The following is a 17,735-nucleotide window of genomic DNA, read 5'->3' as shown; positions in this document are numbered from 1 at the left end:
TGTCTCGAGCAATTCCTACAAATTCACATTACATATTTTTGTGTTACTCTTCCCAAATAGCATTGTTGTCATCATTGGTCTCATCCTCCTCTTCTTCATCTGTACTAGCCTCCAGCTCCAGGATTATCCCCCTTCTCTCGCCATGACCATCACCATGAGCCACCATCGCCTTATATAGTGGCTAGAGAGATAGATCAGGCAAGAAAGCTTGATGGGCATTAATGGAGGAGAGAGAGAGGTAAGAGGTAAGGAGGTAGGTGGAAGAACCACCCCTTATATAGTGCCCCCCATATCCAACCGTTACAGCAGTTTTTACACTGCAGTGGTACAAGTGCTCATGGTCCTGGTACAACTGGGATTCAGGGTACACTGTGGAAACCTAACAGGCGATACAACCGAAGACGTGGTCGCTAGTACCGATCGTAACAACCAACCCGAACAACCGCTCAACTACCGCCTCAAAACTAAAGGAAATCACCCCCATAGCGGTAGTTGGAGCGGTAGTTGCCACGGAACAACCGCCAGGCCCGAGTTCTGGTGGTGGCTAAGTCCCAAGCGGTAGAACTGCTGCGGGCACCGGTAGTACCGGTTAATAGAGTATACCAGGACAACTGGGCCACAACCGCCCAAGAAACGCCCCATCACAGAAGCTGGACCGGTGGTTGAGCGGTACTGGGCCGGTACAACCACCCTTTAAGCAGTCATTGGTTTTCCCATTGAATTGGCGGTACCACCGCTCGGGAGCAGCGCTACAACCGTTGGGCATGTACCTGGGAGCTGCAACCCCAGGGTATCACCCTTGGGGCGATGGTTGTGCTAGTAGAACCGAGCAGGCGGTACAACTGCCGAGCCGGGCGGTACAACCGCTAGGGAGACAAAACCACTGTGTGGGAGGAAATGGGGACCTCTTTCTCCACGAAACAGAAGAGAGCATTGGGTGGACATGAATGTGTACGTATATTGATTCACCCAAAATCTTGCGATGCGGATTCACTCTTAATAGTACGGGGTTCCTACGACCAAAGAAGTAAACATGTCGGAACCTCCGTCTCCGTTCTTTTCCGTTAGGAGGGAAAGCCTAACCATATTGTGCCAACACAAGATGTGACTTTGGCACACGATTAGTCCGCAAGGTGAGTTATCATCATCACCAAAACACTAAAACAAGAAATGCGCTAAGAGCAACTCTGGCAGACCCCGCATCCCGCCCTGGCCCGCAAAATAACCGCCAAATTGCGGGTCGGGCCAGAAAAGCAGCCCGAGCAGACCCCACATCCCGGCCCGGCCCGCAATTTTTTTTGCGGGGCGCGGCAAATCTTCTCCCCCAACCTCCATCTTCACGGGTTGGGAGGCCGATCCAAGTTGAACCCCCATCCGGCGCGAGATTTGGCGGGAGGGACATTTCCGCGCACCCTTTCCCGCTCCCTGCACCCTTTCCTGCTCCCCGCACCCTCCGCCACCATTGCCCCTCCCCCCTCCGCAAGCTCCGGTTCCTCCTCCCGGCCATTCCTCGCCGCCATGGACGCTCCCGTGCTGTCCCCCGTCACCGTCGAGGTCGCGCATGCTCCTTCCCCTCAGGCGGATCTCGTCGCCGGCCATGTTGCCCCCGCCGCCGTCACCCAAGCACACGCCGCGCCGGCCCGCAAGCGGCAGGGCAACGTGGTCGTGCAGGGCGGGAATCCGGCTGCCCCCGCCCCGGCGGCCCGCGCTCCGGGCGCCAACACCGCAGTGCGATCCCGGCCGGCGGCGGAGAACACCGGCAAGACCGCGGGCGTAAAGCGGAGGAAGGTTCCGGCTAAAAGGAAGCCACCTTCTTCAACCTCTCACTCCATTCCCCCGCAATAAGGTGCTCCAGCAATGCCGTTCAACGGTGCCGCTCCCCCCGCGAGCGAGGTGTTCGACGAAATGGCTGCAAGGTATGCCTCTTCGGTCTAGCGATTCCCTTTCATTTTCGCCATTAGTGTCGATAGCTCGTGACTTGTTATCGTTCGCTATAGCGGTGCTTCGAACAATGCAACAACCGAGTTCGTGAGCTTGTTTAACATGAACGCGGTTGACATTGATCAAGCCCCTTTCGAACCATTCGACTACAATGAAACGGACGACGGCGTGGATGATCATGGTTGTGTGGATGAATTGGAGGAGATCGAAGCGGAAACGTTTGAGGAATCGCAATCAAAGAGTGGGAAGAGCCAAAGATCGAAGAACTACACGATCTTGGAAGATCAAGCTTTGATCCAAGCATGGAGTGCGGTGTCTCTTGATCCATGCACAGGTGTTTCTCAAACCTCCAAGAGATATTGGCAAAGGATCGAAGATCAATACTTCCGCATTATGAGAAAGTATCCCAATAGGACTCCACGCACATTTCGGTCGCTTCAAGGGCGTTGGGAGAATATTAAGCCTATGTGCAGCCGTTGGGCGGTTTGCTTGGAGCAAGTACGCAATGCACCTCCAAGTGGCACCGTGGAATCCGATCATGTGAGTTTGTTTTTCCTTTGTTCAAGTTGTGCATCATCAAAATGTATCATGGGAAATAATTGCATCACTTTTTTTCACATTTTGTAGGACAAGATTGCTCAACAAAGATACAAGGCCATGGAAGCTTCAGAAGGCAGATTCTTCAAGTTAGAGCATTGTTGGGAGTTGCTCCAAAAGTGCGATAAGTGGAAGTTGATCGATAGAGAGTCCCCACCAAAGAGAGGCTCACTTGCAAACATGGATGAAGACGAAGATGATGATGGCCCAAGAAATGAGCACAAGCCCGATGGCGACAAGAAGACGAGAGAGAAGATCAAGAGAGAGCAAGAAGCATCGAGCTTGAGGGAGAAGATTGATTTCATAGTGCAATCAAACGAGTTGATGTTGTTGAAGTCGTTGGAGATCAAAAAAGAGTTGGCCGAGAAGAAGGCAAAAGAGAAGAAAGAAAAGTGGCAAATGCTCAAGGAAGAGGGGCTCCGCAAAGCTTCCATTGAGGAGAGAAAAGCACGCGCCTCCGAGAACAAATCGACGTCATTGTTGCTCGCCGAATAGAACAAGATCATGTCAATGAACCGCAATGACATGAACGACCTCACCAAAACATGGCATGATATGGCAAGGAGAGAGATCTTGAAGAGAAGAATGGTAGCTTCGGCCGGTCCGTGTTCAAGTTCCGGTGATGTTTTCTCTGCTCCATATGGTGGCAATGTGGATGATTTCAGTGCGGGAGTTGGAACAAGCGAGGGAGGTGGATTCGGTGGCGCCGATGAACTTCAATTCGGTGGAGGTGGATTCCATGGCGCAGAGTGAAGATCGACCCCCCCAAGATGATGTCAGACATGGGTGCAAACCTTTTGCATTCCCTCTTTTGTGTTATGAACTTCGCTTTTATTTGCACGCAAACTGTTTATGTGGTTTGAATTTGAACTTGTTTGCCAAACCTATGTCAAATGCGAGATTTGCAGTTTTTATGTTTGCGGATCTTCGCGGTGGTGCCCGAGCAGAACCCGCAAAGCCGACCCGTAAAAAAGCATATTCCGCGAATATACTTTTTTATGGATCCGTTTGGGGGGTCTGCATCTGTGTCAGCCCACGCCGGCCCGCAAAAGTGGTTTTGCGCGAACTGCAAACGAGTTTTGCGGGCCGGCGGGATGCGGGGTCTGCTAGAGTTGCTCTAACACTTACCTTCTAAACCAATTCCATTTTAATTTACTTACCAAAGTCCTGATCAAAATATATAAGGTAAATCACGGGCAGAATTTGAACATTTATTTACACAAACGCATATTATGGACAGGTAAATCACTTCCGATCATAATATAAGGTAAATCACTGACAGAATTTGATGATTATTTATTTACACAAACACATAATCATACGCTAACGTACTAGAATATTTATATCCCATTGCAAGGTACGTGCATTGTTTGTTATAGTAAATCAAAAATAATGTAAATATTTCATTATTCCAAAAAAATTGATTTCAATACTGATAATACTTACTTCAATAAAGTGATAATAATAATTTCATTACAGTTCATATTTCAATAGAGAAATTAGAAAATCGGTTGGCGGATAATTTAGTACTCACTTAAAGAATGGTGAAGGAAGGCAATTTGTGCTTATTTTATACCCGTTGCAATACACGGGCATTTTTGCTAGTCATCTAAAAAATAACTGATTTTCTGGGTTTCGTGTTCTCTCTCCACGACACGGCAAGGTCCTTCGCGACACACACGGCGTCGGCGGAGGCGCCCAAGAGATCGCGTCGGGTGAAGCCAACGGAGTAGAGCCCTGAGTGACCATTCCAGCCATCGGTGAACGAGGTCTTGGGGCAACCGTCCTTCCCCAATAATTCGATACCCTGGAACCACCGGGTCACATTGCTGCGGTAGCCAGTGGCCAGTATGACGGCGTCGATGTCGACGACGCTGCCGTCGGACAGTTCGGCGCCGGACTTGGTGAAGCGCGCCACGCTAGGGACAACGGTAATGTCACCGGACCTGATCCTCCTCGCGATCGCGCACCAGGCGCGCCCATTGTCATCAGTCTTCTTGAACGTGAGCGAATCAACTGCGGGGGTCCGGATGCCAAGCCTGGCGAGGTCGCCGAGTAAGAGCCAGGCGAGGAAGGCCATGATCTTGTCAACGAGAGAGAGCGGGAGCCACCGCATGAGCAGCATGGTGAGATATATTGTGGCGATGCCGACCACGTTTCGGACGACCATGAACGGGATCACGCCACCGTTGCACAGGTCGACGGACACCTCCATGCCGGACTGGCCGCAGCCCACCACGAGCACGCGTTTGCCGATGTAGGACATGCCGGACCTGTAGTCACTGGAATGCCGCAGAAACCAGCTAGGCCCGGGATGTCCGGGACGACTGGCTCAGCGTTGGCGCCGGTGGCCACAACCAGCCAGCGGCTAATGTACTCAAACTCGGCGGCATCTTCCGTTTCCGCGACCCGTGCCCGAATGCGCCACAGGCCACCAACCTTGTCGAAGCGCGCTGACTGGACGGTGTGGTTGAATTCCGGCGTGATGTCGAACGTGGCGGCGTATGTCTCGAGGTAGTCAATGAATTGGCGGCGGGTGACGTACTCCGGGTAGTCAGCCGGGAATGGCATGCGTGGGAGGTTGCAAAACTGCTTCGGGTGGTTGAGCTTGAGACTGTCGTAGGTGCGCTTCTGCCACAGCGAGGCGATGCAGTCCTCTCGCTCAAGCACGGCGAATGGCACGCCGCGCTCGCGGAGGCTGGCCGCAACAGCGAGCCCTGACGGGCCAGCGCCGATGATGCCCACACGCAACGTGGGGAAACAACAAGCCTACTCATTCTCTCCAAGGATTTCTGCATATATAGGAAGAGTATTGACAATAATACTGGTGGTTAAGATTATTATAACAATTAACATGCATGGATGAGGAGTTGAGGACCTATATAGCAAAGGATTTGCTTTATTTTCTCCATGTAAGTTATAAATTGTTTCTTCGTGGACACAAAGGCAATGTTATAGGTGAAAAGAAATTGCCCATATGAACGCTGTCACCAAAATTACCTTGAACATGGTTGAAGTTTTGGCAGTACTAACCTTATCTTGTTCATTGATAATGTTCGCCTCAATCTTGGCCGCAATGTTACCACCGATCTTATCCACTTCATCGACAAGGTGACCATCAAGCTTGTCTTGTTTATCCAGAATGTCACTGTAATTCTGATTTGGTTCGTTAATAATGCCACTGTCAATCTTATACAGTTCATGGATAATCTCGCTTATGCATGGCCTTTTCTCTTCATCCCTCTCCACACATCTTGATGCAATGTCCATGCATGTCTTCATTTCCTGCAATGTACCGGACGGCATCGTTTCATGCAACCTCTTTGCCCAGTTTTGGTGCAGCTGCAAAATTGAAAAGTAACGCCAACTCGTGATAAAAATCAACAAAAGTGGTCCGAACAATATATACCGGAGCTTTGCAGGTCTGCTTTGGCGATGCCCTGAGGCACATCACACAACCTAACATTTATGAAAAAAATATACCTTGAATAAATTTTCTTACCAGCTTATCAAATTCTTCAGAAGACATATCTGCAAATTTGGAGTAACCATCAGGCCCAGCTATTATTTTTATAATTATAACACCCAAACTGAATATGTCAAATTTTGGTGTGATTTTGCCTCTTTCTATGAATTCGGGAGGCATGTATCCACTGCATGGTACAAATACAATTACATCAACAGAAGAGTTAGTGAGTTAATCAAAACAACTTCACAACTTCCTATTTACTAGGAGCTTACAGTGTTCCTATAATTTGTGTCGTGATATGGGTCTGTGCGGAAGCAAAGAGTCTGGACAAACCAAAATCTGCAATTTTTGGTGTCATATCTTTGTCCAGCAGTATGTTTGCGGGTTTTAAATCCAAGTGGCAGATAGGATCTTCTGATCCTGTATGGAGGAAATTTAAACCCTCGCATACACCTTTTATTATTTTGTACCGTGTGTGCCAGTCAAGTCCGCATAATTCATCTGTAGAGAAAATAGAAAGTGTACCAAGACATTAGTCTGGTAATATTATTAGATGACATGCAAAATAAAAGTCTAAATAGAGGGCCATCATACCAAAAAGATGCTGGTCGAGATTTCCACCTTGCAAGTATTCATAACAGAGTAGTCTTTCTTGCACATGAGCAAAAACATATTTTCCTTTGTGCTCTACACGTTCATGTCCTAGATAGTAGCAGTAGCCAACTAACCGTATAATATTTTTATGTTTCGCTCTCATAAGATTGTTGAATTCGTTCGTAAATTGCTTCTCGTCAAGCCCAGGCATTTGATGAAGCTTCTTCATAGCAATCTCTTCACCGTTATCCAATTCACCCTGTTGAAAATTTCATTGTAATATATAGTATGATCATACCATTCAAATAATAGAAGATGTAGGTACAATCATACACTACCTTGTAAACTACTCCAGACCCACCACGGCCAATTATGCTCTCCTCAGAAAAATGATTTGTAATATGGTCTAACAGCTGGAGTGTGAACTCCGAGGTCATCCCCTCTATTTGTTGTAACTCTATACTCATGAAGTTCTGATGTCCCATTGATCTAACAAGAATTACTTCGGCATAAGGTAAGAACATTTATCTTTCAATTTAACATACTACTTCAGGAAAACCTACATTAATCTAAAACTAAAAAAGCATCCAGGTCAAAAAGAAGATAAAAGCATCAAAGGTCAAAAAGGAACAAGAGAAAAGCATCTAGACTTATCAGGTAATCACATTGGACATCAAATAAGACAATTATATTGCTGCGATTGAGTACACCCAATTAAATTAGTGTGTGTCGTCTTAGCCCCATATAAATTACTATTTATCACATCAGGCATATTTTTTCGTTAATCCATTTAAATTCAATAGAGTAATAGAAACATCAAATTTAGCCCAACATGGGCATTTGCATTACAGCTTTAACAATATACAATATTTATGATATAAATGATGTTTGCACTTAGTATCCCTCACTATCAGATGCCTTGAACATGGATAAATTGGCCGAAACCCAATAGGAGCATGTACTAGTTTGGAGACTAGGTGTAGCTAGACACTGCACATCTAAAATTACGACCACCCAAGCATGCGATAAATGATAAATTGCCCAGGAGAGCTACACCAGGTCAAGAGCATCTTTGATTGGCAAGATTTTTGAAACAAAAATTTATGAAAAGTCACTATTCAAAAAATTGTCCGATTTATCACTACTCATGGGGGTGGCCGATAAGAGCTATGTATATGTATATATATATTGTTGTCCTATTTTGTTTATCATTGTAGAAGTATTGAAACCGAAGTAATCAAGGTAACACGCTTTCCAATATTATTTTTGTGCTGAATATAGCATCCTTTTAAACCCTATAATGCTAGAAAAGCACAAAGATTCAGATCTTAAGGCTTGTGGGATTTCTGTCCATAGGATTTCTGTTGGAGTTTAATTTGGCTAAAGGAGCAAAGAATTGCTCAAAATGCTTCAGTTACAGAAAAAAAGATCAAAGTAAGCCAACAGATAGTAATCTTATACAATAGGCAAATCAAATGCCTCATTGATAGAATAAACACATGAAACAGATTAAACTTGAATGATTTTTGCTATTTTGCGGTGTGAGTTAATAACATTAGAAATTAACAAAGGTTTCATTAGTAGTACAAAAAGCAAACCATTATTAGTAACTGATTTTATCACACAAAGCTACAACTAGCTAGTAAGCTTTGTGCATATACATGTTAGTGACCGCCTTGTAGTATGCATGATTATAAAGAGTAGACAAGTATAAGTTCAAACTTAAATAACCATTCAGCTATTTGGGAACTTATTTGTTTTGAGAAATTATCGCGATGCTGAATTGATGTTTTCAGTGAAGGCCATGTAAAATAATCCAAATATGTATGAGACATATTTGACTCGCTTGTTACATTAGGACTTGGCGTGTGGTTGAATAGGAAAGGTGAGGTAATTTCCCTTGCTTCCTTCCTTGTCATGTTCTCGTGTATGTGAATTAGCATTGAGACTAGTGAAAAGCCCACGTATCCCAAGTTTATATTCCAGTCCCCGCACCAAAAAAAAAAGGTTATTCCAGACAGACTTGTGTGAATTAGGATTAAGACTAGTGGAAAGGCCATACTTTGTTCCAGGGATCAAGTATTCCAAGGTTATAGTCCAGACAAGCAAGGTGAAATTGTGAATTAGGAATATGTTGAAGACTAATCGAAACTCTAGCTTTGCCGCCCCCTCCCCTCTCTCCCATCCTCTTCCCTCGCCGTCCCCGGGGGCGGCGGTGAGGCCCTTCTTCCTCCTCGCGGGGGATCGACAGCACGAGTTGTGGTCGCCGTCAGGGATGCCGGATGCGGCGTTGACGTGGGGCGTGGCGGCGGTGTCACATGCGCTCAGGCGTACGGTGGGGCTGTGGTGGCTACGCGCGCGCAGGGGGTGTGTGGCGGCGTGCGTGCTGGCGGCCCTCGTCGACAACGGATGCACGGAGGGGATGCGGCGCGTGCGCTAGCGGCCCTCGTCGATGACAGATGCACGGAGGGGATGCGGCGCGCGCTTCACTAGAGGGGGCCTCTCGTGCGGCTACTATCATGCCATGTTGGTCCGTCTGTGTCCTGGGTGGGCCTCACCCAGATCTGGCGGGTGGCGGCGGCTGCCCCTCTGGCAGTGGCGGTCGGCAGTGCCCGGCTGAATAGTGGCTGCAACTACTGCGGGGTGGGCCCCGTCTGTCTCTCCCTTCTCTCCCATGCTCCCTCGGCTCGGCTATAATTTCAGGGGCTTCTTGGAGCCGTTGGATCTCAGATCCGATGGCTCCCGGGAGTTCTTGAACATTTTGCAACAATGTCATCCAAGAGTCTTACAATTGTGCGTAGGTTGTACCATGGTATCACCTGAAAATTGCCCGGAGAACACAGCTATGCAGATGACCCTTTTCAACCGATGCATGCACGATGCTTCATATCCAGCCTTCCATTCACAGAATAAAGTGCGACACATCCATCAGATTACCAATTGTTCATGAATCGTGAACGTAGTGTCGTGTGTATAGTAGTGTCGTTGTCCTTAGTTTCAGCTCCAACTAAAGGAATCCGGGTAATCAAAAAGTTTTATTCCAAAGTTTCAGAATTACAGCCAGCTCGCAAAATCTTAACAACACAAGGTGTAGCCAATATGTCGTGCTAAAAAAGTGCAAGAAAACTAAAAAGAGTCTAAGGACTCTTCTATTCTAGCGAGATGCTAGACGAATAAAGAGCACTTGCTGCTCCACCCACAGCGCTTCCTACCTCTCTTCCAAACCCTCTATGGTAGCGTGAATGTGCCCTTCTTTCTTTGCATGATCCATTGTTCTAACACTTCACAACTGGTTGTTTAGCACTCCGCGGTGCCCTTCAATCTCATTTTTCAGTTCCTCCGTTTCGGTAGCAAGGCTGCTGCGTAGTGGATTGCGATTGGTAGGGTTTGTACAAACAAGCCCTCCAGGCAGAATTCATTATGCAAACGATGAATTATGAGTGGCAACCGGCTCGAGATGTTAAATTCAGAACAATTGAACCAAATATTCTTACAATGCAATTTCAATGTTTGTGTGGCTGGAAAAGGGCAATGGAAGAGGGTCCTTGGATTTTCGGGGATTATGTTGTTCTTCTAAAGGAGTATGACGGATTCTCTGAAATTGGTACCTCTGGTATGGATAGCATCAATGTGTTCGTCAGAGTTAAGGATCTGTTCAATGAGCAAAAACCCTACGCGTCTTATAGCACGGGAAGTGACCATGATTGTGGTGCAAAGTCACTACTCCATGATGGTACGCCATTCAAAAGGCCATCAACAAAGTGTTACAGTGGTATGCACAAGTGCAAAAAAGGTGACCAAGGGCCGCATCACTCGAAGAGCTCGTAAGTTTTTGCATCTTTAGTGCTCTTGTGTCGGCCATTTTAGTATTTTTTTCTCAATGTTGCAACTTGTTGATTACGTCATTGGCTAGCACGCACATCATTGTGCGTTGTCCAAACGACAAAGGGAAAACCCTTCACATTGATGCATTGTTGAATGAAGCTCAATCGGCATAGCAACTGGATATACATGTGCCTATGAAGAAGTTTCGGCTCGAGGAGAGGAAGCTTGAGATGGAGCCCGCTTTTGAGGAGTGGAGAATATGAGGTCTTTGGCACAAACATCCGGTTCTTCTGCTTTTGGGATCGATGTATTTAAAAAGTTTGTTGAACATGCGGTGCTCTAGAATTTAAATGTATGGTTGAATTGTTATTCATCTAGATACATTTGTCAAAGTGAACCTGGACTAGAGGAAGAGATTTGGTTTTGTTTTATTCTCTCTTTTCAGTGAAAGGGGTGTGCATTTGGTTCTTGCGGTTGGATGCCCCCCTACCATTGCAGACACGTCTGGATATGTTCACGGACATTTGAAGCCATATGATTTGGTGATTCACGTTTGAGTTGCCCTTATATGTTTCCAAGTGGATAGTATGGACACTTTATGCCTCCAATGTTATCCCTCAATTGTCTCATGGACACGAGCGGACACCTCTAATCCCCTAGCCCAGAACCAAACCTAGTGGAGGGGGCGACAAGAGGAGTCCGGACGATCCACCCGACCCACTATCAGTTGGGTGACATCTTCTCACGCTAGATATTATTTGACGCTTAGAGTACAAAACGGTATGTGGCGCACATTGCACGGTTTCATAAGTAGGTCGGCCCATTTAGTCTCCCTTTTGCTCTTTTTTTCTTAAAAAAAGAAAACCAAGTTCATTTAAGATTTTTTTGGTTTTTCTCCAGCACTGGTTTTGCTCGCTTTTCTTTTTCTTATTTTTTTGTTTTCTATTTCAATTTTCTTTTTCTCTTTCAAATTCATGAAATTGTTTAAAATTTGAAACCATTTTGCAAATTCATAGTTTTTTTAAATGAAAAAATTCAATTTTTTCTGAACCTTTTCTAAAATTAGGGAATTTTTCATTTTGTGAACTTTTTTCAAATTATGAACTTTTCCAAGTTTTTTTAAATTCATGAACTTTTCTCAATTTTGTGATTTTTTTTCCAAATTTAATAAACGTTTTTAAAATTAATGATCTTTTTCAAAAAAATGAAATTTTTTAAAAATTGAAATTTTAAAATTCGTGAAACTTTTCATTTTTAGATACGGTTTGACTGTCCTAAATTCCAACATCGTATTCTAGGTAGTTATTTCTCTTCTTAATTATTTTGTGTAAGTTGTAGTAAGAATATGATTTCTGTTGAAAGCCTACGCTTAGCTCCAGATCAGAATCTGCAGTTCGCCTAAAGCTCACTACATCCGCGAAGCGAGATGTACACCCACCTTTTTAGGAAATTCAGAACCTTAAAAGGAAGCGGCATTTTGCACTGAGGTAGATTGATTGAAAACAAAACAGGGTTCAAATTGCCTCGAAACCATGGTGGAACGGACGTGAGCACCGTGGGTTGGTTGCATTGTCCTCCGGATTTTATTCACGTAGAATTTCAGGTCATTGTAATCCTGCACATGACGAATAAAACTCTCTGTTTTGCCCACAAAAAGAGAAGCAAGAAGAAAAAGGCAACTTCATGTCTCATTACTTGAACCTTAAAAACAAAAAGCAAAAAACAGAGGACCTTTCTAGAGTGGTTGCCAACAACCAAAGTATGGCATGAAAGTGAAAATCGCCTGAAAGAAGAGAGAGCAAGGGCGCCCTTACCTCGACCTCCTGTGGGATGGCACATCTGATGGCGGGAAACCAGGTAGGAGCGAATCCATTGGAGTTGAGGTGCCCTGCCCGATGGATCTGTGTCAAACTAACATGTTAAAACTTGGTGCTAGTATGTAACTATAGATAGGGTCGTTAATCTCATAGCAAATAGGACTAGTATTTAGGAGCACAGCCACTATATGCTTTAACAAGACTATAAATGGCACCCGCAAAAAAAAAAAAAACAAGACTATAAATGGGGTCGTTAATCTCATAACAAGACTAGAGAAAAAGAAGGGATGAGCAAACAACTGGGTGACCGTGCTAACCTGCAGATGAGCAGATCAACTGGGCGACGACGGCTGAAGCGGGAGGAGGAAGAAGCTCACAGCTTACAGTAGCAGCTAGCTAGATGGCTCCTTAACGGGGAGGATACATCAGCGTACAGCATACCTACTTAACAACGAGAGAACGCTTGCACGGGTGACCGTGCCCGCGGAGCAGCATCTTTTTTGCGCTCCCACGCGTGACGCCCCAGCACGCGCTTGGCTTTCTTTTTGTCCGTCACCAGCGTTGGAGAGATAAATATAACCAAAGATGCTTCAAACAACACTAAATGGTCGGTCGAGTACGTCCATCGAGCATTTTTCATTCTCTCTTTCCTCCTTGAAAAGCTTTCCTTTCAGTCTTTGCAAGTGGACTCGCATTGGCTGCTGCGCAGTTAAGCTTTGGTTTACTTAATCGTGTAGTTTAAGCCTGCTGCATCACGTGGTCGGTGCCTCGAGATCTGGGCAGTGCGGCTTCATCCATCTTCACCTAGAGAGAGGAGTAAAATGCATGTATGGTCTTTCAACTTGGTTGCGAAGTCCATAATCATCTTCAAACTCAGAAACTGCTTCAATAAGGTACGAGAACTTGAGAGTATCGCTTCAATATGGTCGTTAAACTTGACGAGCTGGTCCTGCGATATGTCCCACATATATTTTTTGTAATATACGCCGAGAGGATGGAGGGCGTTCGCCGGGGTGTGTGCAATGGAGACGGCGCTGCGAGGCGGGGCACTGGTGGTGGTTGTCCGGTCGTCGTGCGTCGCGCGGGAGGATGGACGACGCTCACCGGGGCGTGTGCGGCGGAGACGACGTTCGCCGGGGCGTGTGCGGCGGAGACGACTTCCGCCACGCGTCGAGGTGGAGAAGTGGCGTTGGTTGTCGGACAACATGAGGAGGCAGAGGAGGCCAAGCCAAAGAGGCACGGGCGTCGGCTAGCGAAGTGGCGGCCGCAGCAGAGGACGACGGAACGGCAAGGAGGCACGGGCGTCGGATATTCAAGGGGTGGCCGAAGGAGAGGACGACGGGAGACAGTCGACCATGTAAGCGGAGGTGTTTGCATCAGGTAGGAGCAGAGGCGATGACAGAGTGGATTGGGCTTCAGCAGTCGCGCTACTGGTGGAGGGAGAGCATGGCCAGAGGAGGCAGGGTGAGTACGCTGTGCACCAGCGCCGGCCGGGAGCACGCGCCACACTGTGAGCTGTCCGGCACCGCCAGTCATCTCCGGCCTGCACCATAGTAGGCTTCTGAATTTTCTGGCGGACATCGTCCTGCTCCCGTGTTTGATTTGAATCTCTAACAAACATCTTGCTCCCATGTCCTTCTCCAACAGATAAATCAATTGAGTCCCGACTCGGATTGGAGTACGCTGCTATATGAATGAAGTGTTCTTGGCCGGAATCTCCATTAGAAAATCCATCAAATCCCGGAACTCTTGGTCTAGAGAAGCATCATGTATCCTTTGAGTTCGCCGGAGGAAGAAGCGCTAAGTTTGTAGGAGGTAGAAGAACGTTTGTCGAGCCATCCAATATCGCCCACGGTGGCTACACCAGAGGTATGTGATTCCTCGACCACCCTCAAAAACAGCCCTGATGTCCCCCCTTCCCTTTCTTCTTGAGATTGGTTGTAGCTAACTGAGTGCCCTCAGTCAGTCTCTCAAGTGGCCTCCGCCAGCCGCATCTGGTACGCCGCCGCCACCTTGCACCACTCCTCGTCGACGCTGGTCTGCATGGCGGCCGCCAGCGCCGCCTGGTAGGCGGTCTCCTCCTCCTGGTCCTCCTCGCGCACGACGAGGGCCGGCGGGGGTGCCAACCAGCACGTGCTGGACGCCGCGCTGGCGCTGCTCTTCGTGCTCGAGGGCGAACCAGAACTCCTATTCGAGAGAGTCCAGTGCGTAGATGGGGTTGGCGCGCTGCTCCGGCGTCTGCATTTCCCGTCGACGCTGCACCTCCTCCGCATGCGGCCAAAATTTCCATCCTCACCAGCAGCACCTCCATCCTCAGCAACATCATCTACATCATCACCACCAGGAGCTTCTGCCATGTTCAAGTTGCAGCTCTGCTGGACTGCCTATTGAAACTTATTCTTCATAAGCATTGTGAGCATGTTAAATTCAACATCTCTATCTTCATTTGCCTTGGCCACAATGAATTCAGCAAAGTGAAATCAGAGTGGTCTATCATTTCTTCAATTGCATCTTGACCGTCCAGAAGCAATAAACTATCCTGTCCAATTCCTTCTTTTTTTACCTAGTACATGTAGTCATCTGACCCATAGCTTTCAGTTTTGGTCAGTGCTATCAAGTTGAGAAAAGTGATGTCTGAAACAGAGAACCTTCTTTCCATGTTATCTCTCCCCTGAAAATGTAGCCTCACCTCTCAAATGTCATCATCCAGACTGCATTACATAATGTGTTAATTCAAAACAAGTTGTAACTTGTACACAATTTATAAACATAACTGAAGAAGTGTCTTTTGCTACAAAATTCGGTCATGCCCACTGACTACAAAATTCAATACAAATCCTCTTCTTTGATTCCACCATGCTTTTCTGAATCACTACTGCCTCAATGCTGCATCACTACTGCATCCAACAACTATCTCAATAACTAACCTAGGTGCAAAATCCTACTACTGCCTCAGTTTTGCATCACTACTGCATCCAACTAACTAACTTAGATGAATCACTGTTGCATTAACCTAGGGTTTGGTCAAACCTAACTAATGATTTCCTAAACTGTGTACTAACCTACCACTAATGAATTAAACAAGGGTTTGGGAGAGAAGAAAATACTTACTCAACACCTCCAAATGCCGAGGCCCAGCGGTCGGAGTTGGCCGGATCTGTCGCCACAGCCCGAGCAAGACTCCGCGCCGCTCTGTACTCCAGGGAGAACTGCTGGTTCTCCGGCGATGGCGGTGTAGCCTATGGCGTCGCCGAAGGTGTCCGCTGCGGTGCCGGCGGCTACATTGCGAAGCTACCGCTGCTCTCAGCCAGTTGTCCACTTCTGAGTATTCTCTGCCACCATCTCCCGTTCCACCTCCCCCCGTCGATTGGCCGGCGTCGTCTAATTTTTCCACCGCTGCCGCCATTGCCTAGGTCTACGCAGCAGAGGGAGAGCGCGTGAGTTAGCGAGAGGGGGAGGGGGAAACAGCGTGAGCCGTCTGCGTCTGTTTGACCCTGGTCATAATGGGTGAGCCCTAACGGCCGTCAGCCCGCATGCCGTTAGCACCTGGCCGACAAAACTCTGAGGGGCGGGCCCTACTTGTCGTAAGCGCGCTTAAAAACTGACCATTCAGCGACTTTTTTTTTTGGAACAGGGAACCAAAAAATGATAGCTTTTTGAAATATCAACAAAAGTGGTATAGTTTTTTATTGACCTAGCCTGTAATGTGGTATCTTTTGCTATGTACTCTAGCGCAGAGACACCGGCCGAACCAACACTCAGTAGCCGCCGTCCACCTGCACGTCGCGGAACCCGTCGGCTCCGGCGTAGAACCCAGTGAAGTCCACGCTGGGTTCCGGCACGAAGACCTCCTCCTGCATGTTGATCATGTTATGCAACAGCGCGTCGACCCCACGCCATCGACGGACGACATCGTCTTGTCGCCCGACGCCAGCTGGACGACCTCCCCGTCGTCGAGAAGCAGCCGCGGCCACTTGGCCCCCGCGCCATCTTGCGGGCCGCCGTGGAAGTCGCCTACGAGGCGGCGCAGCGCGTCGGGATCTCCGGCGACCTTGAGGAGGAAGGCGAGCATCAGCCTGGGCCGGCGCTCGGTCTCCTGCACCCGGCGCCGCATGGCCGCCAGGCGCTCCTCCGTGGCCCTCTACTCCTGCTTCAGCCAGACAACCTCTGGATCCATGACCAGCAGTGTCGTCGTGCCTCTGCCTCCGTCGTCCTCTTCGCCGTCGTCCTTGAGCTTGTGGCTCCGGCGGCGGACGACGTGGCGCAGGAGGAAGTAAAGGAGGCGTGGGCGAACTCCCACCGGTCCGGGTGGACCTTGCGGAAGCCGTAGGCGTTGAGCTGGCGGACGAAGCTGGCGAACTTGGCGTGGCCGAAGCGCGCGGGGAGGAGCGCGCGCGACAAGGCGGGGACGTCGGCGACGACGAAGCTGTTGTCGGTGCTCCCCCCACGCAACGGCGCCGTCCGTCGCCGGGTCGTCCACCATCCCGTACGTCTTGGCCATGAACGGCGCCACGGCCAAGCCGCCGCCGCCGCTCTCCACGGCGTCGCCATTGCCGCCAAACATCATCGTCACTCGCTTCTCCTCCTGTGTGTGATGCTGACATGATGTGGAACTATATACGGGTTGGACGATTGCATCAGTGGCCTTTCGGATGGGCAGATGGGCGGGACGGGGCGATCCTGTGCTTGTGGCGTATCCTCTGGTGCGTGAGGAACCGGGGACAGGCACGGCGTGCCACGTACGTACGTGGCTCTTCCGTCTAGGGTGACCAAAGATACGCCGGCTAAACTATGCCAACTTTGATCTCTTGCACCACATTAGCACCATCTTATTGATGTACTATAATAGGTACTACTAAAATATTTTGAACCGGCCAGCTCTCAGATCGCCTACCTACCTTCTCTATCGACCAATGGGATCCTCGCAGCTCATCACCAGGACATTAGTTAATGTGCTCCAAGAGACGGTGGTTACCTTCATTTTTTTTAAACGGAAGGAGTATGTTTTAGAAACACATTATAAGTATAGATGTGGATGCTTGCATACACACCCGTACACTCACTTTTATAGATGTGGATGTTTTATGAACGGTGGTTATCTTTTTTTTATGAACCAACAAGTCTTGAGATTGATGGAGTCACCACATACCCGACACTCCTCCTTCCGATAATGCAACAGTTGTGATGCGTTTGGTTGCCTGCATTAGGATCAGCCAGGCCCGCATGGGATGAATTTGGCCCGTTTGGTTGCCTGGATCGCATACAAATGTTGGCCCGCACGAAACTTAAAGCACTCCCCGCCCGCTAGTAACGGTCGAATCGGTCGTTTCCAGCCAGCCAGGCTGGGTTGAGCCAACTTTAGCGCATGCGGTGGGTCTTGTTGCATGAGGGAATACAGGAGGGATGCGAGCTCTGTACCTGGTTTCTTCTCCTACCTCCACTAAAATCCTCCCTAATCCCCTTTCTTCATCCCTTCTGATCTACACAACGGT

At 48.0% G+C, this 17,735-nt stretch overlaps 1 protein-coding gene and 2 pseudogenes across 1 annotated transcript; all 3 read right to left on the bottom strand.

Moving 5' to 3' along the window:
* Positions 1-4,056: 4,056 nt before the first annotated feature.
* On the bottom strand, positions 4,057-5,398 carry LOC123172559 (probable indole-3-pyruvate monooxygenase YUCCA5; annotated as a pseudogene).
* LOC123172567 (putative receptor-like protein kinase At4g00960) lies at positions 5,343-12,741 on the bottom strand. Its single transcript, XM_044589515.1, has 7 exons — positions 12,561-12,741; positions 12,241-12,327; positions 6,940-7,090; positions 6,602-6,860; positions 6,280-6,508; positions 6,041-6,191; positions 5,343-5,880 (listed from the first exon to the last, which is right to left on the bottom strand). The coding sequence occupies exons 2-7, from the start codon at positions 12,297-12,299 to the stop codon at positions 5,491-5,493; spliced, it is 1,239 nt and encodes a 412-aa protein (XP_044445450.1). The 5' UTR covers positions 12,300-12,327; positions 12,561-12,741; the 3' UTR covers positions 5,343-5,490.
* A 3,260-nt stretch (positions 12,742-16,001) lies between these two features.
* LOC123172560 (heat stress transcription factor C-2a-like) lies at positions 16,002-16,810 on the bottom strand (annotated as a pseudogene).
* Positions 16,811-17,735: the final 925 nt, after the last annotated feature.

This window comes from Triticum aestivum, unplaced genomic scaffold (assembly GCF_018294505.1).
Source record: "Triticum aestivum cultivar Chinese Spring unplaced genomic scaffold, IWGSC CS RefSeq v2.1 scaffold27871, whole genome shotgun sequence".
Lineage (NCBI taxonomy): Eukaryota > Viridiplantae > Streptophyta > Magnoliopsida > Poales > Poaceae > Triticum > Triticum aestivum.
The sequence above is the reverse complement of the archived record's forward strand: the minus strand, read 5'-3'. Positions and strand labels throughout refer to the sequence as shown.